The sequence below is a fragment of the Myotis myotis genome, unplaced genomic scaffold (genome assembly GCF_014108235.1).
Source record: "Myotis myotis isolate mMyoMyo1 unplaced genomic scaffold, mMyoMyo1.p scaffold_m19_p_3, whole genome shotgun sequence".
NCBI lineage: Eukaryota > Metazoa > Chordata > Mammalia > Chiroptera > Vespertilionidae > Myotis > Myotis myotis.
In genome coordinates, this window is record NW_023416335.1 from 111,608,427 (window position 1) to 111,635,313 (window position 26,887).

At 39.4% G+C, this 26,887-nt stretch overlaps 1 protein-coding gene across 1 annotated transcript in view; it reads right to left on the reverse strand.

Moving 5' to 3' along the window:
• Window positions 1-21,073: 21,073 nt before the first annotated feature.
• Window positions 21,074-26,887, reverse strand: part of RXFP2 (relaxin family peptide receptor 2) — a 41,056-nt gene continuing 35,242 nt past the window's right edge. The window contains exons 17-18 of the mRNA XM_036298947.1: window positions 23,556-23,774; window positions 21,074-21,333 (exon numbers count right to left, since the gene is read on the reverse strand). Of these exons, the coding sequence (XP_036154840.1) occupies window positions 21,074-21,333; window positions 23,556-23,774 (479 nt within the window). The remainder of the gene's footprint in view (window positions 21,334-23,555; window positions 23,775-26,887) is intronic.

The following is a 26,887-nucleotide window of genomic DNA, read 5'->3' on the forward strand; positions in this document are numbered from 1 at the left end:
TTTGTGAAGATATGAATCAACTAAAATAGTTGACAGGGACAATTCTTCCATCTTTGAAAATATCTACATCAAATCTGTTTAAATAGATTTTCATCTGCATAATACAACACATTCTGAGAAGACCACCACCACCACCAATGTGGTCAGTGTTGTGCTGATAAATGTTTAATAACTGAGGGGACCCCCCCCCAAGTGCACAAATTTTTGTCACTGGGCTACTAGTATATATATATATATGTATACACACACACACACACACACACACACACACACACACAAACACACACACATATTTAAAGCTTCATCATATTTTAAAATATAAAAATTAAAATACTGTCAGTGTTTTTGGGTGCTTACACTTACTACTTAAGTTTTGGGTGGTACTCAATACTTTAATACATAATTGTTCCCTGGCATAGAGTATTATTCCTTTAATTTTCTCATTTGGACATGTTTATCCTTCAGAACTGCCAGATCAGAGGACATGATGATTGATGGACACTGAAATTCTTTGTTCTAAAGCCAAAGATACTACCAGAGTACAGGAAATTAAGGAAATAAAAAAGGCTTTGGGTAAAATAGTATCAAAGTTCCCTGAACTTCGAAGGAAAGAAACTAGCAGGTAGAGAGTATCTACATTAAAAAATTGGGACTGAGAGGCATCCCCTCAGATTGGTGTGAAGGTGGTTATTTTGGCCAAGATTATGTCCAGTCTCCCAGCCAGCTGCAGTCTGGCCCTCCTTAGCTGTCAAATCTGAATCTCCACCATTAGAATCACTAGTGGTAATAATGGTTCCCACGGATCATTTGTCTTTAGGGGTTATTATTAACATACATATGTTACATGTTATTTGGAAGGAGCTCATCCACATCCATCTGGATTTGTTAGTTAGTCCTTAAAAACTTAAGGCATGAGAACCCATCTACTCTTGGGGTAATGAGTGGGGGAGGAGTACATGCCTTAGGGGATAAAATAAAGATATTGATTCAAGGATGACCAAGTTAAGATGAGGAGTTGGAGTGGCCAAGGGACTGCAAGAGGGAAAAAAACCGTTACAAAGGTTGGTGGATCCTAAGGGAAAAAAAGACAGAGATAATCAGAGAGGGGAAGAGAAGAGATACTCAAACCAACTTTGCTTTTTCATTTTTTCATTTAAGTTTAACCTAAGCCTTATTCTATTTACTGTCAAACTTTCCCTCACCTTCTCTATTAATCATTTTTAATTATTTTTGGGAAAATCAAGGGTAATTTGTTCACCATTGTTGGCTGGCTTTTCAGCAATGGATTTGCGAATAGAATATGTTTTGTTCTTATTAATGCTGAAAGGGGCCTAAAAGAAAGACCATTGCCTTTCACAAAGGGAAAGGGCTTTAATTTTTAATTAATAATGTGTTTTTTAGTGAATCAAAATGAGAAACTGAAAGATCTTTGAAGATTGATAGAAAGGTTACAGCCTTCATTCGTTACCCTAATTTTTATTTTATAGCAATTTGCTGGTAAGAAAAAGAGAGATAGATATAGATGATAGATAGATAGATGAAATGTTTGCAGTGAGACAACCCAAAGTCATAGGCTCAGTTCACTGGGTGCCTTTGTCATATTGGCCTAGGGTATGATACGTGGGTCAGAAGCAATAGGCGTTACTTCTTGGTAAGAAGGTCTCCCACAGACACTTTTCACTAAAGAGTTGTCTGCCATCTCACTTTGTCCACTCTCTGAATAATCTTTCCTTCCCTTGCAAGTCGAAATGTCCATCATGCCTCTGATTTCCAATTGATCTACTAACTTTCAGATGAGGCTTCTCATTATTATGAAGAAACTTCATATGCAAAAAGAAAAATAAAGAGTTACTTATAAAGTTCTGTAGCCAAGATGAACTAAAACATTTGCCATATACCACCCTCCTCATAAAATCATGGGAACTATGTTTTATAGATTCATAAAAAGTATGAGTTCCTATACATTAAGAGGACTTGGGGCCCACATCCCTATTTTATATCCATTCCTAAGTGTTTACCTTGAACTCCTATGTCTTATTTCACTTATGCCCCAACTATAGATTTTCATGTAGCCTAGGGCCTGGGTGTGTAGTCAAATTATTTAATTAGAAATGTTTGTTATAAAATTTGCAGTCTTTTGACATTCGCTCAGAGGTGTTGATTTTTTTGCATCTCTTTATAAGTCTTAAAGAGTTGGTTCAATCATGTGCGAGAATAACCCAGAGAAAAATTTTTCCAGAGTTACCTAAATGGTTTAATGCTGAACAGGATGGACTTAAGCAACAGGCAAAGAAAAAACAACTCCAAAATCTATTGATTAGTAATAAATTATCCAATGATACTCTGTAGTGTGTTTTCCCGAGGCACATATTATCTCATTAAGTCCTCATGACAATAACCCTTTGAGACAGGTGAGGGGGAATTATTTTTGTCTTACAAATATTTGAGATTTAAAGATAGGAGGAGACTTACTCAAGATCATACCCCCTCTCTGTGGCTGACCTGAACTTGAACAATGTCTTTTGATGCTCAGTGTGTGATTTATGTTCCATTTCTACCTAATTAGTTGTCTGGCAACCTCATATTTCCTTCATGGTATGTAATAGGTATCTCAGTATCTCCAGGAAGCAGAATCTGAGATAGAGTTTAGTACTCAGGGGGTTTATTAGGGAGAACCCTTGGGATGAACACCCATGGGAGGGAGAGGGAAGAAGCAGAGGGAGAAATGAGCTGGGATGCAAGATCAGAAGCTTGAGCTGACACCATGGGGAAATCTGGATCAGAGATGTCCCATCAGAGATGTTGTACATTGGACTGCACTGAACTGAAATGGCTAGACCCCCCATTTCAATCAGTTGCTGGATGCCAGTCACCTTGGGCCAGTGACTCTAGAGATGAGGTGATTCTTGAAGGGGCTGACAGCTAAAGGCTGCTGACTGTACTCACAGAGATAGGCCAACAAGTCCTTTCTTAAGAGTCTTGTGGGTAGGTGACACATCTGTCTGTAGCCACCACAGAGAACAAGTAGGAGGTGGGGTTGAGACTCATTCTGCTTAGCTTCCAAAACAGTTTGTAGTGGCCTTAACCTTAATTAGAAGGTTTAGAGCATGACTGCTAATAATGGCCAAATGTTAACAGAAAACTCTTGTCCACATTCTGCAAATCTCACTATCATAGTCTCAACTTTGCTTGTCTATATTCCAGAAGAAAAGAGGCTAAGACTGACACAGATATTAACGAAGAGTCATAAAAGGAGAAACCAAGATGGCAGCATAGGTTAACGCCGGAGATCGCTGCCTCAAACAACCACTTCAGAGATATAACTAAAGGACAGAACGGACATCACCCAGAACCACGGGAAGGCTGGCTGAGTGGAAATTCTACAACTAGGAGGAAAGAGAATATCATACCCAGACTCAGAGGAGGCGCAGTGCTGAAGTGAAATACTCAGGTGCGGAGTGTGCGCGCGGAGCGGGCTGGCGGCGGAGGGCGCGGTTGTTGTTTTCAATCGGGAGGGAGTTTCAGACTCTGAGCTCCAGATCCGGGCGAGTCTCTGGGGACCGAGACTCAAACGGGAGAAACGGGACTGTCTGGCTTCGGTTGGAACTCGAAGGCAGCTTTCTCTCCGAGGTTTGCAGCCATTGCTGGGGCTCTGAGAGGCAGAGCCCCTGGGGAAGGAACTGAGAGTCGCCATAACTGCTTGTTCCGCCCGCCCTGTAGATCCCCGGGGACCCGCCCCGCCCAAGCCCTGCGCAGCACCATTTGCTGGATAGCCTCAGGCAAAGGCTAGATTAGCACCGCCCTAGAGATCCAGCACAGAAGCCCTCCCACTACAGACACAGCAGACTCTCATAGCCAGTTAGCCTGGAGGTCAAATCACCCCGGTATTGCCGACATCAATCAAGGCTTAAAGGCAACAAGACTGCGGACAAAGACCACTAGGGGGTGCACCAAGAAAGCATAAAAAATGCGGAGACAAAGAAACAGGACAAAACTGTCAATGGAGGATATTGAGTTCAGAACCACACTTTTAAGGTCTCTTAAGAACTGTCTAGAAGCTGCCGATAAACTTAGTAAGGCCCTCGAAAAGACTGGTGAGACCGCCGATAAATGTAGTGAGATCCTCAAGAAATCTAATGAGACCCTCGATGTTGTGATAAAGAACCAACTAGAAATTAAGCATACACTGACTGAAATAAAGAATATTATACAGACACCCAACAGCAGACCAGAGGAGCGCAAGAATCAAGTCAAAGATTCGAAATGCGAAGAAGCAAAAAACACCCAACTAGAAAAGCAAAATGAAAAAAGAATCCGAAAATATGAAGATAGTGTAAGGAGCCTCTGGGACAGCTTCAAGCGCACCAACATCAGAATTATAGGGGTGCCAGAGGATGAGAGAGAGCAAGATATTGAAAACCTATTTAAAGAAATAATGACAGAAAACTTCCCCCACCTGGTGAAAGAAATAGACCTACAGGTCCAGGAAACGCAGAGAACCCCAAACAAAAGGAATCCAAAGAGGACCACACCAAGACACATCATAATTAAAATGCCAAGAGCAAAAGACAAAGAGAGAATCTTAAAAGCAGCAAGAGAAAGAAACTCAGTTACCTACAAGGGAATACCCATACGACTGTCAGCTGATTTCTCAACAGAAACTTTGCAGGCCAGAAGGGAATGGCAAGAAATATTCAAAGTGATGAATACCAAGAACCTACAACCAAGATTACTTTATCCAGCAAAGCTATCATTCAGAACGGAAGGTCAGATAAAGAGCTTCACAGATAAGGAAAAGCTAAAGGAGTTCATCACCACCAAACCAGTATTATATGAAATGCTGAAAGGTATCCTTTGAGAAGAGGAAGAAGAAAAAAAAAGGTAAAGATACAAATTATGAACAACAAATATGCATCTATCAACAAGTGAATCTAAGAATCAAGTGAATAAATAATCTGGTGGTCATAATAGAATCAGGGGCATAGAAAGGGAATGGACTGACTATTCTTGGGGGGGAAAGGGGTGTGGGAGATGCGGGAAGAGACTGGACAAAAATCGTGCACCTATGGAAGAGGACAGTGGGTGGGGAGTGAGGGCGGCGGGTGGGGCGGGAGCTGGGAGGAGGGGAGTTATGGGGGGAAAAAAAGAGGAACAAATGTAATAATCTGAACAATAAAGATTTAATTAAAAAAAAAGAGAAAATATTACATTTTACACCAAAAAAAAAAAAAAAAAGAGTCATAAAAGAAAATTTTGTGCTCAACCTAAGTCCACTGCCAAGGGCATGAACCCTGATCCTATTAGTGTGCCCTTAAGCAGTGCTCCTCAGACCTAGTGTGTGTGTCAATCAACTGGGAAATTGTGAAAATGCAAGTTCTGTCTCACTGGGTCTAAGATCCTGTGTGGCCCAAGATCCTGCATTTTTATAAAACTCTCAGCTGTTGCTAAGGCTGCTTATCCTCTGAGCACACTTTGAGTAACAAGGTCCTAATCTAACATGGAAATTTCAAGTCTGTTTCCAAGGACAAAGGAAAATTTACCTTATATAGCAGATGGGAGATGATATGACTGCATGCCACCAATTAGCATCTGCCATGATTGCTAACTATCATCTGTCAGAGATTTTTCTTGTTGGAGTGTATGGGTTTATGACGAAGAATGTGTACATTTGGCCAGTCAAGCACTTACATTTACTTTGTGTAACTTAGCCCCTATCTTCAGAATTATGGAGTCTTTATTTAGTTTCATATTAAGGTGAATCTTTTTCTGTCTGTTTCCAAAGATAGTTAACAACTGACATCTGTGTTGTTATGCTTTAATATTTTTGTTATAAATTTTACCATAACTAAAATGTATATTTGGTAATTTCCTAAATTAATATAGTGTCTTTCTATCCTAGTGCTCAATTCACATCTTTTATAGTAAAATCTTTTTTAAAAAATATTTTATTTATTTCAGAGAGGAAGGGAGGGAGAGATAGAAACATCAATGATGAGAGAGCATCATTGATTGGCTGCCTCCTGCACGCCCACCTTTGGGGGTCGAGCCCTCAATCAGGGCATGTGCCTGACCAGGAATCAAACTGTGACCTCCTGATTCATAGGCTGACACTCAACCACTGAGCCATGCTGGCCAGGCTATAGTAATAATTTTAAACACAGGCACGGAGAATTGTAAGTAATCTTAAATAACATAGATTCTGACATCCTAATTTTCAGAAAAGGTGCAAGGAATCATGCAACTATTTAAGGGAAAGCAAGAACTAAAACTTTGGTTTCTTGGCTCTCAAATATCCCTCTTTACATAATATTATACTTTTTCATATTCCTATAGAAATCTTTAAAAAAATCTTTATTGTTGAGAATATTACAAATGTTCCCATAACCCCCCCCCCCCCCCATTACTCTCCTCCACCTGGTTCCTGGCCTGCTCCAAGCCTTCACCACCCTATTGGCTGTGTCCATAGGAAATGCATTTATGTAGATAAGTTCTTTGGTTAACATCTTCCCTGCCCCCCCCTTCCTTCTAAGATTTGTCTGTCTGTTCCATGTTTCCATGCCTCTGATTTTATTTTATTCATTAGTTCATTTTGTTCATTAGATTCCTTGTTCATTTATTTTGATTTTTAGATTCAACTGTTGATAGATATGTATTTATTGCCATTTTATTGTTCATATATTTATTTCTCCTTCTTTTTCTCCTTCTTCTTCTTCTTCTTCTTCTTCTTCTTCTTCTTCTTCTTCTTCTTCTTCTGCTTCGTCTTCTGCTTCTGCTTCTGCTTCTAGAAGACACTTCAATATATCATGTAACTAGAGGCCCAGTGCACAAAATTCATGCACTTGGGGGTGGGGGGAGTCCCTCAGCCTGGCCTGTGCCCTCTCGCAGTCCAGGAGCCCTCGGGAGATGTCCGACTGATGGCTTAGGCCATCTCCATGGAAACAGGAGAGGCTCCTGCCACCGCCGCTGCTCTCACTAGCCGTGAGCCCGGCTCAGGGCTTCTGGTTGAGTGGCGCTCCCCCTGGGGGAGCACACTGACTACCAGGGGGCAACTCCTGTGTTGAGTGTCTCCCCCTGGTGGTCAGTGCGCATCATAGCAACCAGTTATTCTGCTGTTTGGTCGATTTGCATATTAGCCTTTTATTATATAGGATACTGATTTGGTGGTGATGAGCTCCTTTAGCTTTATCTCATCTGTGAAACTCTTTATCTGACCTTCAATTCTAAATTATAGCTTTGCTGGGTAGAGCAATCTTGGTTGTAGGTTCTTGCTATTCATTACTTTCAATATTTCTTTCCACTCCCTTCTGGTCTGCAAAGTTTCTGTTGAGAAATCAGCTGACAGTTATATGGGCACTCACTTGTAGGTAACTTAATGCTTTTCTCTTGCTGCTTTTAAGATTCTCTGTCTTTAACCCTTGACATTTTATTTATGATGTGTCTTGCTGTGGGCCTCTTTGGGTTCTTCTTGTTTGGGACTCTTTGTGCTCCTTGGGCTTTTAAGTCTATTTCTTTCACCAGGTAGGGGAAATTTTCTGTCTTCGAATAGGTTTTCAATATCTTTCTCTCTCTCTTCTCCTTCTGGTACCCCTATGATGCAAATGTTGGTACACTTGAAGTTGTTCTAGAGGCTCCTTAAACTAGCTTCATATTTTTTTATTCTTTTTTCTTTTTGCTCTTTTGATTGGGTGTTTTTTGCTTCCTCATATTCCAAATCACTGATTTGATTCTTGGCATCCTCTTCTCTACTCTTGATTTTCTATACATTATTCTTCATTTCAGTTTGTGTATTCTTCATTTCTCAGTGATCCTTTTTTATGTCTTTGACATTCTTACTAATATCCTTAAAATTCTCACTAAGTCCCTTGAAGATCTCAAGTTCCTTGAGCATCCTTACAACCATTGTTTTGAACTCTGTATCTAGTAGTCTTCTTGCTTCCATTTCATTTAGTTCCCCTCTGGAGGTTTCTTTTGTTTTTTCATTTATGACATGTTTCTTTATCTCTGCATTTTGGCTGCTTCCCTGTGTTTGTTTCTATGTATTAGATAGAGCTGTTATGTCTCCTGGAATTGGGAGAGTGGCCTTGTACAGTAGGTATCATGTAGGGCCCAGGGCTCAGCTTCCTCAGTCACCTGAGCTGGGCACTCTAGGTACACCCCTGTGTGGGCTGTGTGCACTGTCTTGTTGTAATTAAGCTTTGATTGCTATTGGCAACAGCAGGAGGAATTGACCCCCAGGCCAACTGGCTGTGAAGTCCAGTTGTGACTACAGTGGAAGATCGGCTATGCAGGAGATAACCCTGTGGACGAAAGGGGCCACACGCTGACCTGACAAGCTCAGGGAAGGCGTGCATGGCAGCCTAAAATAACCACAAAGGATGGTCTGAAATTAAACTTTAACTAAAAGCAGTTATGGTGGGCAGTTATGTCCTAAGCCAGTATCTTCACTGACAAGATCAACTTTGATCCTTACTGAGCCCATTTGCCTTTTTGCCTCTAAGATAACATTCCTTTGAAGTGTCTGGGTAACTTGTAACTTCCCTTTTTCTGGAACCCCTGGGGCATAACCAAATGTTCTGGGCGCCAGGGCAGATACTACAAATTCCTTCGTTATCATGTTGATTGATCCTGCACCCACCTAAGTAAGTGTCCATCATTTTACTTTTTACCCTAACACAGAGGTTCCCCCCCTGCTCCCGCTTCGCTTAATCCCAACTCCTTAAATCTGTCACCAATGAATTTCATGTATAAATACGGATGTAACCCTGCCATTCTCCGGAGCACTATCTCAATTCATTGAGGTTCTGCTTCCCGGCATATGTCGACAGTTTGGCTCAAATAAACTCACAAAAATTCTTTACAGGTTTCAATGTTTTTTTTTACATTAACAACCCTATAGGGAAAAACTTGCTTCAGTGGGGCTTTGGTGCTCACAGAGTCTGCCCCTTGAGTGTGTCACTCATGTATATATAGAGTTGTAATCTGGCATGGCCTGAAGCTGTCCACCAGGTGCACTGGCTCTGGGACCTCCCAGGTGGTGCAAATTCAGTCACTGCCTGGGCCACTGCCTAGGGCCAACCAGCACAAGCTACAGAGCAATCTGAAGATGGCTGCTACTTGTGTTGGATTTAGATGTGTCCAGGAGAGGTCAAACTGTGAACTAAGGCAGGCTTCTGTTAGTTCCAGGCCTGGGACCAATTTTCCAGAGGTATTGGAGCATGTGGAGTACAGCTGCTACTTGTTTGAGGGATTTTAGGAAAGTCTAAACCTGAGCCAGGACATGTCATTCCTATGGAAAAGCCACTGCAAAGAGCTTGGGTGGGGCTTCAAATTGGATGGGGTAGGATCACAGGGAATCACCAGGGTGGGGCTCACAGTGAGGGCCAGGTTGATGGAGACGCAGATATGGTGCCTGACAGTGGCAGTGGGAGCGGGGGTGGGGGGTTTCCATGCCTCCACCACTCCTACCAGTCTCACTGTGCCTTCTTTAATTCTCTGGTAGTAGGTCCATTCAGCCAGATTTAAGGTGGTTCTGAATGATGGTTGTTCTGTATTTCAGTGTAATTTTGATGTGGTTGTGGGAGGATGCAAGTACTATGTTTACCTACATTGCTATCTTGGTTCCTCTCTCCCCTATAGAATTATTGTGGAGATACCTGCCATCTCCATTTGTGTGTAGAAAAATTGAGATTTCTTTTTACAGTATATTTGTCAGAGTCAGAAAGAAAAATCAAGTGTTCAATCTTCTTATACAGTCTTTTTCTCATCCTGGCCCCTTAAAGCAAGTCAAACCAAACCAAATAAACAAAAGCAATAACTGTGTCTTGAGCCCAGAGGGCATGACTCAGTGGTTGAGTGTCAACTGTGAACCAGGAAGCCACAGTTTGATTCCAGGTCAGGGCACATGCTTGGGTTGCAGGCTCAATCCCCAGTGTGGGGTGTTGCTGGAAACCAAGATCAACAGTAATTAATATAAATGTGAGGAGTCTGGCAGAAGGCTAGCTGTACTCCTTTTGATATTCACAGGGTGAATATTTACATTTTATTACTTGCTGCTGACTCAATGGCCTAAAGCAAACTCCCCCAAAACCTGACAATCTTACTGTTTACTAAACATTACCATTGATATGTCTGTTTGCATTCCTAAAAGGCAATTGTGTATTCTAGTAAATAAAAGCAGCTGGGAATGGAGACTCAAGAGAACTTGACTGCTATGGTGGAGTTTTCCTCTGGTTTCTCCAGGTATCAAAATTAATAATTTGTCTTGTGTGTCATTTGTGCATCAGCTCTTCCTCCAAGCCTTTGAACCCTGAAAGCCACGCTGGCCTTGGACTTTCACAGGGTGTACAGGAAGCAGCCGATCAATGATTCTCTCCCTCTCCTTTCCTCCTTGAAATCAGTAAAAGTATATTTAAAACAAACAAACAAACCAACAACAACAACAAAAAAAACACACAAAAAAAACCCCTGTGTCTTGAAAATGAACCCCAGGCAGTCTTCATTTGTGAATGAAATAATAACTAATGTTTATTGAATAGTTTCTATATTCCAGATACCTTTCTAAGTGCTGAAATATACTAGTTCTTTTAATCTTCAAATTCAATGGAGTGAGGAACCAGAGACACAATAAGGTTTGAGGGACTTGGCAGAACTCAAAGAGATAAGAATGGACAAAGCCAGGGTTTTATTCCTATCTGTTTGGTTCTATCATGGCCAGCTGTAGAACCTGGATAAGGGAAAAATTGCCTTTGTTTAGCTGTGGGAGAATTAACTTACAATCCAGTTGGGAGTAAGTTCCAGATAGTTTCCGGAGAGTAGGTTCTTCATAGCGCAGAAGGGGAAGAGACACTGGGCACCTGGAGGGTTTTGAAAGGAGTCAGCATTAGAAGGGGTGAGGGAAGACAAACCAAAGGAGCTGAAGGAACCAGAGGTTAGCCTTCTTTTACAGTGTTTCCCAGCATTAGTGGTGTCATATATATATTATTTTCCTGTGGCCACTATATCAAATTATCACATATTGGGTGGCTTAAAATAAGAGAAATTTATTCTTTCATGGTAGTGGGGGTGATAATGCTAACATCAAGGTAGGGCCTTGTTTCCTCTAGAAATCTCTTCCTTGTATCTTTCAAATTCTGGTAGACTTGGGCATTTCTTAGCTTGTGGCAGCATAACTCTAGCCTTTGTCTTCTTCACATGGTTGTCATTCTGTGTCTGTGTCCAAATTTCCCTGAGGCACCAGTTATAGTGGATTAAGGACCCCCCTAATGACCTCAATTGAACTTGATTACGTCTGCAAAGACCCTATTTCCAAATAAGTTCACATTCACAGGTATTGGGGGTTAGTATTTCAATATATCTTTGGGAGGGGGGCACAATTCAACAACATCTATATTAGGGTTCTCCAAGAAACAAAACCAATAGTCTGAGTCCAGAGGCCTGAGAAGCTGGGGAGCTGATGTTATAAACCCCAGTACGAAGGCAGGAGAAGATAAGATGAGATGCTCCAGCTCAAGTAAAGAGGCAAGGGAAAAAATGGGGCAAATTCTTCTTTCCTCAATCCTTTGTTCTATTCAGGCCTCAATGGGTTGGATGATGCCCACAGACAAAGGGGTGGGTGATCTACTTTGCCGAGTTCATAAATTCAAATGTTCATCTCATTTGGAAACACTCTCACAGATACACCTGGAAATCATATTTAATCTGAGCACCCAGTGTCCAGTTTTGACACATAAAACTAATCATCACAGTATCCTTTCCTGGCTGGAGGAATCTAGCCAACAATTTAAACATTTCATGCTGTGGATGAAATTGGCAAACTCGGACTCTGGGTGATGTGTTTATTGGTTCAGTCCATTTGGACACGTTCCGATAGTGTGGAGCAGAATAGCTTTTCTCAAGGTCTATCTAGTAAATCCTCTGTCTAATTCTTTTGCAAAGGATCCAAGATTGCAACAAACGTGGTAAAAGATGTAGACCATATTTCTTTCTGGAAATCCTTGGTGCCCACTGGCTCTGTAGGAGCATAGACCGTTAAAACCTTGTGCTTAACTTTGTTTCCTTCTATTTCTCCCTAAGTCTAATTGACTCTGAACCCTCTTTTGTCATAAATATATTTATGTCCCTTCCTAATTAGTTTGGGAAATGTTAATCAAGACTCCTAAAAATCATCTATACCTTTCACTTATGATCCCTTCATTGCATTCATTGCATTGTGTTTGGATCTCCCTTTATCAAATCTCTTTCACCCCGAGCTTCTCAAGAGCAGGGACTATTTCTTATTTACCTTTACATCCCTAATGTTTAGGGCAGTTTTGGGACATAAAGTGTTTCATGCTTTCTGAACAAATGAACAAAGTTGGAAAGAACTGAAGTGTTTCACAGCCAAGAAATGGTTAGATCCATTAAGATTAATACTTCAATAGAAAATCATGCATCTCTACAAAGAAAATAATTATTATGAAAATTGTGTAACATAGAAAAAATTATCATCTTGCAAAAACACCCCACAACACATTTGTATATATGCTGGTTTTACTACAGAAAATATTTATTTACATAATAAGGGACAGAAAAGAAAGAAATCAGTGAAAATCGTCATTATATTAAAATGGGGGAATTTTGGTTGATTTTCGTTTTCGTTATTTCTTTAAATAGCACTATAATTTGATTTGTGCAATACTAATTACATTGCTGAAAATAAAAACAAACCACCAGGTTGTGGCTTTCCCAGCACCACAGCTGGCCTGAGAGTGAGGCTGTGGGCCCCAGCTGTGAGTTGCGGTTTACAGAGGTGGAGGGTAGAGCTGCCAGGAAAAGCCAACCAGCTTCCATGGAAGTCCAAGAGGGAAGGCTATGCTTTACTTCCCCAGCCCACCCCCAGGGAAAATGTTTGCTACAGGCTATTCTAAAATTGGCAACTCTTACATTAAATCGTCAGTATCTACTGATTCAAAATCATGTTGAGTGAATGGAGTTTTGTTTGTTTTGCTGTTCATGTTAACTTATGAGGTGTTTATAATTCAGTCTGATTATATGATTTCATTATTTGCCAATGTTCTATCAGCTTTTGGTGTGTATAGACCAAGAACCCATTCAGGGGTTGCTGAAGTTTATTGAAAACAGAGACCTCTTTTTTTTTCTCTTGTGAGCTTTCAGGCGACTTGTTAACATTCTGGCAGTTTTGCTAGATAGGGATTGCTTATATTTTGGTTAGTGTAAATTCTCCAGTAGGCTTCAATCTGACAACAGTAATTGTATTAGGGTTTAGAACTTGACCCTCATTCTTTCTCTTTGAATCTTTTCTCTCTTCTCTTACTCTGAAGCAAATTCAGCCAAATAAAATGGCTATTTGCTTAGCCACCATGATTCATAGTGATTCATAGTGAAGGGTTTTATTTCACCCGCTCTTATCTCTGTGTTGTGGGCTGCCTTATTCACTCAGCCCCCAGAAGAAGGATGTCAGAAACGTTCTCTCTTAAAAGGAAGTCTGTTTTCAATGAAGATGACATGAAAGGCACTCTGTTCAGTACGTAATAACGTTGTGAAAAAGTCTTATATGAATCTCAGTGTCTTTCTCTTAGTAGGGTTTTTATATCCCTGGATACATTTTCTTTTCTGATTACAATCTATACTTTCTATGTGGCGTTGGGACAATTAGATGGCAAGGATAAGAATAATAAGCATGAGAAATTTCTGAAGATCATATATACACATACATAAAAAGACATCCCCCTCTGTCCTGTATAACAGTGTTTCAACCATCTAAAACCCTTGGGTCGCTCTTGATAAGTAAATTGTGATTTTAGGCAGCTAAGGAGATACACATTTTATTTATTTATTCAACAAATAATTATTGAGCACCTACTATGTTCTAGACAACCATTTATTCACAGATGCTTAAACTTTGAAATGAACTTTCTCTAAAATCTTTGATATTTCTTTTCACTTTCTCTTTTCCATAGTACCCTGATCCTAATCTAATCTTTTCTTGGTAACATAAGCTTGGTGGTGTGGAAAGGAATCTATTGAGTCGAGAGAACTGGACTTTGTTTTCAGTTCTGCTAAAAATTATTCATGTGATCTTATATATTTCTTGACAGATTTTTTAAATGTAAAAGTTCCTTGTAAACTGTGGAAGGTTATACACTTATGCACATTCATTCTAATATTGGATCATAATATAGACATTTCTTCAGTATCAACTAAGGTATATGAAATTATTTTCCCTTAAACTAAATGGGCTCATATTTCAGGTCTTTTGCATCTATATAACTGTGCAGGGGGCATAGGTGGGTAAATGGTGGGGGAAATGGGGAGACTCACCATTCTTTCAGATTTATTCTTTAGAGGTTAAGTACATTTTCATACTGCTTTCCTTCTGTTTTATGAAAGACTTGTAGAGGGGAACTATCTTACATAAAATTGAATCATGCTAGAGGAAAACCTATAATTTCAAAGCTTTTTCTTTTGTTTTGTGCTGCTAAAGGGCAGAGATCCTGACGAGGAGGCCCTTTGTTTAGCAATGAAGATTCCCATTTTGGGTAGGCAAAAGAAGGCTTGATGCTTTGAAGCTTAGTTTGGGGCAGGGGTGAAGCACAAACTATTCTGCAGAAGGGATTCAGAGGATATTCTGGAGGCAGGTGGCTGTCAGTCAGACTACATATATATATATATAGATAGATAGATAGATAGATAGATAGATAGATAGATAGATAGATATAGATATAGATATATATAGATATATATAGATATATCTATCTATCTATATCTATCTATCTATCTATCTATCTATCTATCTATCTATCTATCTATAGAGAGAGAGAAAGCCCCAGAAGATGAAAACAATGTAGCCCTAAAGGTAGAGGTAAAAATGACTGAATGAGCTTTTAGAACCTGAACTGTAATCCACCTTCATTATCCCCAAGTATAAGTCTATGCATAGTAACTCTGTGGAGCCATGATCTAGGAGCTGAGGGGGAAGGCAGTCTTCTCTCCAGCACCTGCTATGCAGTGTATTGGTGGTAGCACCGCAGTGAGGGAGGATAGAGGCTTGTGGGCCTCTGCCCAGAGGCAGTCAAGGCTAGAGGAGGCCCAGAGGTAGGGTTCAGACAGGGAAAAATGCTCAAAAAACAGGAACTGACTTAACCAAATATAAATCCCCTAAAAATTCAAAGACACCTTGAAGAGACCTCTGGACATTGTATGCTATCATGTGCAGGATGAGGACTTGAACCATTTACAACCTGGGCATGTGCCCTAACTGGGGAATTGAACCCAGGACCGCCTGGTGCATGGGATGACGTTCAACCAAATGAGCCACACCAGCCTGGTGATTTTTAATTTTAATGAGTGCATCTCCCATTCAAGAAGTTGTTTGTAAAGACACTCTTTAATAGGGTCTTGTATTTTATGCTTTCAATTTCTTTATTATTTCTTGAATATTTAAAAATGTATTTTATAGACTTTCTTAGATCTATTACGTGAAGTTTTATTTAATTTTGGTTCTAATCCCTTTTTTGTATTGTATTTGTTGACTCCTATTTGTGGTAGATTTTATTTCTTCATGGTTCATTAATTATGATTATGAGTTAGTTTTGTGTGAGACATTACTGGGTATGGGACTTGATTCCTGCTCAAGGGGACATACCTTGTTTGCAGGCTTGACCCCTGGTACCAGTCAGGGTGTGAACAGGAAGAAACCAATTAATGTGTCTCTCTCAGGTGAGGATACAAAAAGTAACATTCTGGAGATGTTTGTGAGGACTGAGTTGGGGACATATATTCTAGAGAAGTTGATCTTTGATTCTTTGGTTCTTCCAATTATCTCAGTTATCATCATCCTAGGATTAATTTTTAGGTAAATTTCTTGGCTTTGGAGTGTATAGATCACAGGAAGTCTAAATCAGTAGTGGAAACCACATAGATATCCAAGCCACACACACACATACACATATTCATACACACTCATATTTTTTACCATCTCTGAGTTTAGAAATAAGAAAACAAATCTTGCTAAAATTGTATGTGAATTATAGGAAAATGGGTTCTAAATATATAAGAATTTTTGTGATGAGTGAAATTTATGAGGTAAGATATATATCTACTGTTTGCTGAGTAATTAATGAATTTAAGTCTATGTTTTGAAATATATATTTGTTCAATTAAAGCTTTCAGTAATTTTGTAAGGTGGCTATTATTTTTTTCATTTTAAAGATAGGTAAATGAAGGAGAAATGGCATCAGGATATTTTACTTAAATGTCACCTCTTATTGAGGATGTCCATTGACACTGCCCCTGATCAGCCAATAACTCTCCCACCTCCTAATTTAATTATTTTTTCCTACAACTTCTCACCCTGTAGTACAGTACAGGTTTGCTCATTTCCTTGATTGCTTTTTTTTCTCCCATACACCCTACCCACCAACTCCCCAAGAATGTAAGTTCCATTAAGACAGGCACTATTTTATGGTCCATGTGTTAAATACTATTTTTTTATTGTTTTGTTCTTAGTTCCTTAAAGACCTTTAAAAATGTTGTTTATTTTTTTAACTTAGTAATGTCCTATGGAGGTGAGGCTGCCAAATATATTAATTCTAACATTGTGAGGTATTTATGTGTATATACATGTCTGTAAAAGCATGCACTTATGAATAAATAATGCTTGACCTCCAGCAAAATAAAAGCTTTGTGAAAGCCTTTGGCAGTCTGTAAAGCACTGTTCATATGTAGGATGTTTCTGCTATTGTTCTGTTGTTATATGATGGCAGTCAGACAGCCAGCTGAGAGCATAAAATAAATGTAATCAATCAGTCTGCTTCTGAATGTACTGAGCAGAAGAATGCATCTTGGCCTCAATCTGGCCTTACATCCACTCCCCAAACACTGCCTATACAGGGAGAGGGGAGAGAGAGAGAGAGAGAAAGAGAGAGAGAGAGAGAGAGAGAGAGAAAGAGAGAGAGAGAGAGAGAGAGAGAGAGAGAGAGAGAGAGAGAGAGAGAGAGAGAAATTCAGAGGGACAAAGAGATAGAAAGAGGAAGAGAACGCACAACAGAAAGATAGAGAGAGGACAGAAATGAGGACACCAAGAAGCAGATTTAGAGAGAGACAAAGAGGTGTGTGTGTGTGTGTGTGTGTGTACAGAGTAAGAGAAAAAGGGCAAGAAATGTTAGCAAAAAGTTTGAAAGAAGAAAAGTAGAGAGGAAAAGATACTAAATAAATAGGAGTGTTCTGGGAAATATGTGGGATCTGATCTCCAAAGGCAGCTCTAAAGAAGTCCCCCAACTGTCTTGCCAAGGCTGTTTCACTGGAGTGTCAATTACCAGCCCTTGGAGATGACCTTGTTCAATAGCACTGTGTCTGGCTGCAGGTAGCTGCATACACCTGTTAGTTGACTGACTGAATGAATGACTAAATGAATGAACGAATGGAACAGACATTTAGAAGTATACTCTTTGGAGTGATTTACTTTCCTTTAGAGTCATTCATTATGTCCAATGGTTTTCTTATTAGCTGACAAAGAGCAAGGCAGGGCTCACAGGATGGCCATGACCCATGGTTGTAGGGCAAAGGGCAGGGCTTATGGCAGGACAGACATGATTGTGAATCTAAATCAAACCTACTGCTGAGTGGATTTAGAATCAGCCCCTACTCAGGACAAAACTTCGAGGCTTTTAAAAAAATCTTTGAACAATAATATAAAATAGGTAGAAATGAAAAAGAGAAGTCGAGAATTGGATGGTCCTTGAACATTATGTAAACTTTTGGGTTTGTAACCCATGTGGACATTTAGCAAGTGGTTTCATCCACATTATGGATCTTCCAAGAAATAGGACAAGACAAAGTTTATTTGATATGATCTTAAGGAAACTCAGTGATAGGAATGGAAGAGATTTAAAAGTAATTTGTCTGAGGTCTTGTACGTAGTTGATGGCTGAACTGGAGCTATGGCACCAGCCCCCTGATTATTGATCCTGTATTTCCTTGCCCTTCAATGAGAGTTGCCTGTAGCAGGGAAGTATACAGCTTCTATTACAAAACCACTTCTGAATCCAACACCCCAGCACCAGGCACTCAAAGAATTGGCAAATAAGTGAAAGTTTTATTGGTTCCCAGACATACCAAAAATAATTTCTTCTTGAATTTAAACTAGTTATAAGTTTATAACTCAAAAATAGTTATGAGTTTTCTCTAGTACTAGCAGTAAAGAGGTGTCACCATTGGTCACAGCCAGGCTGTTCAGATAGCAGGAGGTCCCCATTCTTGGATATCTGCAATGTTGTCATTTGGCCTTGTTTTCTGTTTCTTCATTTATAATTTATTTCTCCAATATTGTCAGGTGGACAAATTACCTAGAGACTATTATAATGAAATACTTTGAGTAACAGGACTCAATCTGCTTCCAGGACTTTTGAAAGTATTTCTCAAAGATTTCAAGATTTTTTTTACTCAAAAATCAATTTAAAAAGATAGTAGTCTAATTTCATTTCCCTGGTGTAGAAATAAATATTATCATTATTAAATACTCATCTTCTATCTTTCATAAATAGAACATCAGCCAACTGATTGAAAAACACTAAGCTATTAGAATTCAATCTTATCCCATTTCTTGGCATGCTGCTGACTAGCATATAGCTTCCATTTTTCTGTGACATATGCTGCCCACTTCCCTGACACATGTGACCTTGTGCTTCTCCTCATGTCCTCTGCTCCACAGACAATGTGTAGCTTCCATTTTTCTGTGACATATGCTGCCCACTTCCCTGACACATGTGACCTTGTGCTTCTCCTTATGTCCTCTGATCCACAGACAATGTGTAGCTTCCATTTTTCTGTGACATATGCTGCCCACTTCCCTGACACATGTGACCTTGTGCTTCTCCTCATGTCCTCTGCTCCACAGACAATGTGTCTAAGTCTTGGATCATGTGCTTGGTACTCTTCAAAAATGGAGGCACTCATTTGTTCTAAGATTGAAATACTCTATGTCTGGGGTCTATTTCTTATTTATGCACCCTGTTTTGGGGGATATGTAATAGGAAATAAATCTTATGATGATCAAGGATTGGCAAAGAGCATTTAATAAAGTGTCTATGAATAGAGAAAATACATTGGGGAGTGACTAATCCTAGACATTATTTTTTAATGAGAAGGGATCATGGACACATTAAGTTTGAAACCACAGGTGGTAACATTATTTGTAGCATCCTAAGGAGAAGATGTTAGTGTTGTAAGAAATATCTTGATCCAAATAAGGGAATTCACATGATGGCTTTAGGCAATATTAAGTAGTAACAGGTAAATTACCAGGACTGCTGTGACACAACTCTAAGATTCTTCCTTTCCTGGATGCTACTGAATGAAAGGCATCCCATCCTATATAATAAAAGCCTAGTATGCTAAGTGTCCGGTCGTCTATTCAACCAATCAAAGTGTAATATGCTAATGATACACTAAGGCCACTCAACCGCTTGCTATGATGTGCACTGACCACTAGGGGGTAGACAGTCAACTGGTCAACCAGTTGCTATGACATGCACTGACCACCAGGGGCAGATGCTCTGACCAGTAGGTTAACTTGCTGCTGGGGTCCGGCTGATCGGGACTGAGCTAGACAGGAGCCCTCCTGCAGTCCCTCTCCGGCTGGCCAACCTCCTGCATCCCTCCTTGGCCCTGATCGTGCACCAGTGGGGTTCCTCAGCCTGGCCCGCACCCTCTCACAATCTGGGACCCCTCGGGGGATGTCGGAGAGCCGGTTTTGGCCCAATCCCGCAGGCCTGGCTAAGGGTTCCCACTGGTGCATGAATTCGTGCACCGGGCCTCTAGTTTAATATAAAATAATGGTGTTCTCAGTCAGCTATTTACATTTCATCTCATGAAAGGAACTCAGAATAAATTGAACAGGGAAGAAATTAAGTTATTGCCACATGCTTTGTAAAAAGGAGGAAGAGAAAGAAAAATGTTGTGTCTTATTTCTGAAATGCTGTCTCCTAACTCTATTCTCTATCAAGAGAAACATGGGTAACAGTCAATAAACCATCTGCATGGTCTTTGTTAAATTTAAAATAATATATGGACAAATGAGAAATACAATTTTATTTACCTGATTTTTTTCACATACAAACTTTCAGTATAAAAACATATTCAGGCCTTCACAAGTACTTTTCATTTTCAAAACACAAATCCAAAATTACTGGCTTTTTTTATTAAAACTTATGGGAATTTACCTGAATTAGCAAATGGTCCTATCAAACCATTATTCTCAAATCTCCTTTCATACCTCGATATCTGTGCATGAAGTCAGAACTTGCTAGCAATAGAGATACTTCTGTAAAGAAAGTATACTTAAACAATATTAAAATATAGTTTTGGGTGGTTGGAGTACCCAATTTTCCTTTGTAGCCTGGGCAACCTTAAGAAAAATGCCTTGTTTGAGATCTCAGCACTTCTGACATGAAATAAAAGCCAAGATGGTGAAAGGTGCTAGGCTGTGTCGGTGTGCCTCTCTGGTCAAAGTTCCACATGGTAACTTTATATGAAGGTGTTTTTTTCAAAGGTGTTACTCCACTGACCGGCATAGGGCAGGACTTGAGGTGGGTGACCATCTCAGAAATCCTTTGCTATCAATTCAGTGGGATGCGAATGATTTCACTGAAGAAGCAATGAAAGAGATGGTAGGCTTATGTTACTCTGGCCACACTGGAATTAGATGTGCCAATGTCTTTATTTTATGGATAGTACGACTTAATTTGAAAGCAGACCATGCAGTGCCAACATGTGGGCATTAACCGGTAGCTTGGTAGTATTGACTAGGTGGAGACCAATTGATATGTCTTCTGTATATGGATTCATTTCTCACTTCAGGAATGTAAGGGTGAGTGGAAACCTTAGGTACAATTCTTACCACAGCTGGTAAATAACATGGCTGCCATTGGACCACAGCACCACAAGTCATTCTGCTGTGTTCTCCATGCAGGAAGGTTTGCTGTTGGTAAAGATGAAAAGCATTGCAGAGTCATCTTCCAAATGCAGCACTTTTTAATAGGTAGTCCATTGAAAGTTCAGTGATCCCCAACCATTACTAGGACATTGGTTTTGTTATACTGTCCCCAAAAGTTATTTTGTTCAAAACCCCAAGTTTAAGGGAAGAGGAGTCATCTGTCCATACAATGGATGTAGATAAACTTTTTTTTTTAGTTTGGAAAATTGATTTTCTCCGATGCCTGTGTAGCAGCTGTTTCAACTTGTCCTTGAAGAAGCTGGTTGTGAGTGTGTAAAGGATGGGGTTCAAGGCGCTGTTCACTGGCAGGAAAAAAATGACTACCCAGGAAGTGATTGTGCCTGGATAAGGAAACAAAGTGTGAAAAACAGACGTTTTTCATAGTGTGTTCATAAAATTTTGTAGTCCATGCTGCTTTTGAGCAGGCTACCTCATTCACTTAAGTTTTCTCTCACTATACTGAAAATCTCTTTATTGGAAGGGTGTAGGAGCCATAAATTGGAGGATCTAACATGTAAAAATACTTCATAAACTATAAGTTCATATATAACCTATTTTTCTTTCTTTTATTGCCTTTCTTTATAGAAAAATAAGAAAGTGAGAATAATTCTTAATCAATGTTCGGGAAACTTCTGGTCCAAGGTCAGATTGGACTTTGGTCTTAACTCCAGTCTTGGAGGCCTTATTGCCCCATATTCCAGCTATCCTTTTCTGAAGGGAGTCTGACAATTTGAAGAACAAAAACCAGTACATATCCAAACTTCATAAATTCCTTTTGTGAGAAGCCTTACAAATGCTAGTAGACTATACTAGGGAAAGATGCCACAAAAAGTTCTTTGTGAGGAGAAACTGGGAACTAGCTGAGAATTTTTAGTTGATCAAGCATTAGTTAAAAAATACTATATTTTAATATAGTGGAAATATTGTGATAAGATAAGTAAGACATGGTCCTTACTCATGGATATATTAAAAATAATGCTGATATGAAACAATCTGAAGTTAATAAATTAATTGCAAACATAACTGAATGAATAGTTCAGCAGTGGAGTTGGATGCCAGTGGGTTAGGAGAGGTCTGAAATGGTACAATGGAAGAGAGAGTATTGGCTTAAACCTTGGAGGATAAAAAGGGTGATTCGTAGGCTATAGTCTTACAGATGGAAAGTATAATCCAGGTGGAGGGAACAGCTTCAACAAAAGCAAGACATAAAAGTTTAGAAAAAATGTCCAATAATTTTAATGGGCCTGTGTCACAGAATATAGGAAGGTGGGGCAGGAGGAAGAAAAATCTTCATGCTAATCCCAGCATTGGGATTTTATTCCATGAGCAATGGAGGCCAAAGGACATTACAGTCCTATTGAATTTGAAATGTTAGGACAGAACAATTGAAATATTTGGGAAGTTGTGGTACACTGAGACTCTTCATCAAAGTCCACAACTGTCACCAGTAAATAGTTAACTCTGCTTTCTGCACACAACTGACTCCCGAGTAATCTCACATATTCTTATGACTTTTGCTCTTGCCACCCAGCAAAGGTTCCCAAGTAGTCAGTCCTGATCTTCACTTCTACATGTTCTGTGGCTAGAGTCCTGCTGGGAGACTAAACTGTTGGTTGAGGGGATTCTGTGGATGCCATGTGTCGTTTTTTGCATTTGACAAGGTCTCTCAGGACTTTGTGCACAACCCAGAAGGACATAAGTTGTTACTTGTATAGTCATCACTCTTTTACAAGGGCTTCTGACATGTCAACCCCATGTTTGGCACTAGTGTGCCAAGATGATTAAGATACAATCCCTACCCTGGATAAACTCCCCATGTAGATTTGAAAAAGGCTGAAACAATGAGTTGAATATGATCCCAAAGCTGTTTCAGAAAGTCGAGCTAAAGCCCTGGGTGACCCCTAGTTGGGTATGATTTCTAGGTCCCAGAATAAGCTTCAAATACAATGAGGAGGTTATTTTCTCTAGTTGAGTAGGAGAATGAGCGGGAAACCTGGTCTCCGGGATGAGGCACATTCCATGGAACACCTAATGCTCCAGAGAGCCCAGTGTGATGACTGTTTGGCCAAGACCATGACACAGAATCGTGGTTTTTAATTGGATGTGTGCCTCAGAATCACAGAGGCCCTTCTCCAAGACACCCATGTAGAGGCCTTAGCCCCTGTGGAAAAAATTCAGAAGCCCAGGGAAGAACCTGGGCATAGATATTTTGACTTTTCGTGTGTACTCTTGGTTAAGAACCATTATCCCATTCAGGTAGAAGCAAGACACTAATACTGTTTTTCTCTCTCCTGTTTTTTTTTTTTTTTATTATTCTTGTTTAGATCTCACCACTGCCCAGTTTCTTTCTTTCTTTTCTTTTCTTTTTTTTCTTTTTACCATTGCCCACTTTCTCTTGTAAAATACTGAGTATAAAGCACTGAGGGAAATAATGACTGTTTGCATTAAGGTTGTATGTATTTATGGAGAATTTATGGAGAATTGTAAAGCACTGTATTCTGACCTCATCAAACAAAGGGAATAAGAAGGCAAAGTGTAATTGGGAATAAGAAAAGAGACTGACCTGGTATTTCCACTCTGAAGAGGGAAAGAATTTTAATTACAAACACAGGAATCCAGCAGATGGCATCAGAGAACACGATAAAAAAGAAACGGTTTGCAACTGCCACCTCTCTTCCAATGTGACTCCTCACTTCTGAAGTCTGCAAGGCCGTTTTATGAATGGAATAGAACATAATACCATAGGAAAAGACAATGATGAGAAAAGCCAGCAAGTTCACACCTGTTGGGAAAAGCACAGCTCTTAACATCTCAGGAGTGTAGGTCAGCAATGAAATGCTGTGTTTCTGAGATGTCCGACACAGTGCCTCTTTCCCTGAACCTACAAGAAGCACTCTTTTGTATTAGCTTAGTGGTACTCAGCTGAAACCCTGAATTCAAGGTTATAAGCTGGAATAAACGAAAAGAATCAGGTTTGCCAGTTCAGAAAGAGATTTCAAATACATAAACGGTTTATGAAGAATTGTAGATTTCTGAAATTCAGATTTGGGTATCATGAGGTCAATTTTAGTTTTGTAAAGCAGAAAAGAGCTATTTTTATTTCTAGTTCTCTGCAAATTCAAAGCCTTAAGGGATTACTGTAATCATATGTACATCTCAAAAAATAAGTATGACTCCATTCCTTTATCTTATAAATATAAACAAGATAACCTTGAAATATCAAGAAGATAATAGCCTCAGAAACATTATTCCTCATGGTTTTTTTTTTGGCATAACTAAAAATAATACATGAACAAAATATCATTTTTGTTTCTTTTTCTTCAGATTGTTTATAGTCACTTAAACTAAAATTCAAAACCTTGTAGATTTGTTTTAGGAAAAAAGGAATAAGAAAAAATTAAAAATTTAACTATGTGAATTACTCTTTTAGAGTTAAATATGTTCAGAGGATTATCATGTAAGCCTGACTTTGTAGTCACTTTGTTATGTTCTTGCTATAGGAGGTCACGGTTCGATTCCTGGTCAGGGCATGTCCGGGTTGCGGGCTCGATCTCCAGTGTGGGTATGCAGGAGGCAGCCAATCAATGATTCTCTCTCATTATTGATGTTTCTTTCTCTCCCTCTCCCTTCCTCTCTGAAATAAAAACATATATTTTTTAAAAAGGAAAACATTTTAATTAAAAAATATCCTAGGAGGATCACCTTATACCTTATGGTAAACATAAAATTTACACGTAATATCAAAGCTGTTAAAAATGTTCATCTGACTTAGATTGTATGTAAGACTGGTGAAGTCTGGGGAAAGTACTATACGCTCAAACTGTTCTGTTGGTTTTATTCAAAACTTTTCATTTTTTATGGAATCTCATTATGAAGCCATACATACAGGATAATTTTTAACGATTGATTTATTTTAAGCCTCTTGCCAGAAAGTTGGGGAAAAAAAAAAAACTGTTAAAGAAGATCCTCCCAATGGGAGGGAGGGGTAATACTTTCAACAATAAAGATACATTAAAAAAGGAAAAGATGACCCTCCAGTATAAATTCTGAAAACAGACTTACAAAAAGGATCAAACTATATGTTCTGAAGGCACCAAAAGAGTGTGAGATATTAACAGCAGGAGAAACTGGGTGATGATATAGGGAAACTGCTATCTTTGTAACTCTTTCTCTCTAAATGTAATTATTCTAAAATGTAAAATTAATTTAAAAAATTGTATGTTCTTATATTCTTTAGGCAGAAAAGTGGTTTAGGGAGAGAGAGAGAGAGAGAGAGAGAGAGAGAGAGAGAGAGAGAGAGAGGAGACTATCTTTTTATCAATACAGAATATATCACAGGTACTAAAATCCTTTTAGCTGACCCACACCTTAACTATAAAATCTGAACGTTTTTCACTCTTCATTTGGGCCTATTCCCTGGCTTTAGGCCTCTGAGGCCTCTGTCTTTTCTCTGCCTTCACTTAGCTAATGCCTCCTCCTCCTGTGGGCCCCAGTTTGGATTCATTTCCACTGGGAATCCTCCCCTGGTACCCAGATCTGGGGCTCCTAGAACATGCTGTATTCCTCCTTCATGCATTTGTCAGCTTGTGACGTAGGATGTATTTACTTGTCTTCATTCTCCTTTCTGGCTGCAGGCCTGTGAGAACCAATCTGTTGTATCTCCAGTACCCAAAATTGCTTCATAAATTCATGTCGGATCAATGAATGTAACATAATGTGATGCAAGGCAACATAACATACTGTGTGTGTGTGTGTGTGTGTGTGTGTGTGCGCGCATGTGTGTGTAGCTCTCTATGAAGTGCACCTATGCTAGAAACATCTTACAATATCCTATAGCCACGAAAAATAGCTATAAAACAAGGTAGTATGTGAGGAGTATTATTAAAATGGTGCAAACAAGGTGTTTCACTTTTCAGAGGAAGAAGACAAGGAGTAGATGGAGAAGACCTGGGGACAGTGGCTAGGGCCACTTTGTGGTGGGCTCTAAGTGCTAATTTAAACTTGACCTTGGTAGTAGCAAGGTTTCATTGAAAATCTCTGAGCAGAGGCACACACAGTTCTTTCAGTCCTCAGGGAGGGAGAACAGTGGTATGTGCCACATGAATAGGAGAGAAGGGCCCAGAGGACAAAAGACTAGGCAGGGCTAACATAATTCAGGGTTCAGGTGATAAGGTTTTTAAAGGAAGGTGGTAGCAGTGGATTGAGAGACTGGAAGAAAAGAAAGCAGAGGCATATTCTGATAAAAAATATTTGTGAAATGAGAGGACAATAGGGCTTATTGACCAACTGGATGGGAGAAAAAGATGAGAAGAGGAAATGGAAATTATCATACTCCCCTAAAGAGAGGACTTGGGAATGACTTTAGTTTAAAGCAATTGAGATATCTATTAAATGATAAAAACGTTTTTAACCTCAAAGGACCCAGCTTCTCTTTCATTTGTAACAGAGAATATATGGCCTTCTTTTCTTTTTTAAGAAAAGGGGGGAAGACCGAGAAAACTGAAAAAGGACGAGTTTTATGAAGTATCCTTATGTTGTTAACTTTTGAGCAGCATTTCCCAAAGGCAACGAACCTTTCTGCAATTTCCACTCATATAATCTCCTGTAAGTGAGTTATTATTATTTAACTCACATATAAACTGTAAAACAAAATGAATTCAAGTAATGTGGTTGGGTGAGAGGACAACTTAAGTGACCTAGAATTCCTCCAGCTCACAGTTCTGGCAGATAATAAAAAAAAACATCTAGAGATCCTGACAGTATGGATTTTCATGCTAAAATTTCTGTAAATAAACAGTAAGAGCTTTATTTTTAAAAAGGGACTTACTTTCTGAAATGAGTAAATATGCTGAACTTTGTGGTATTTCTAACAAGATTATATTTGTCAAAAAAATG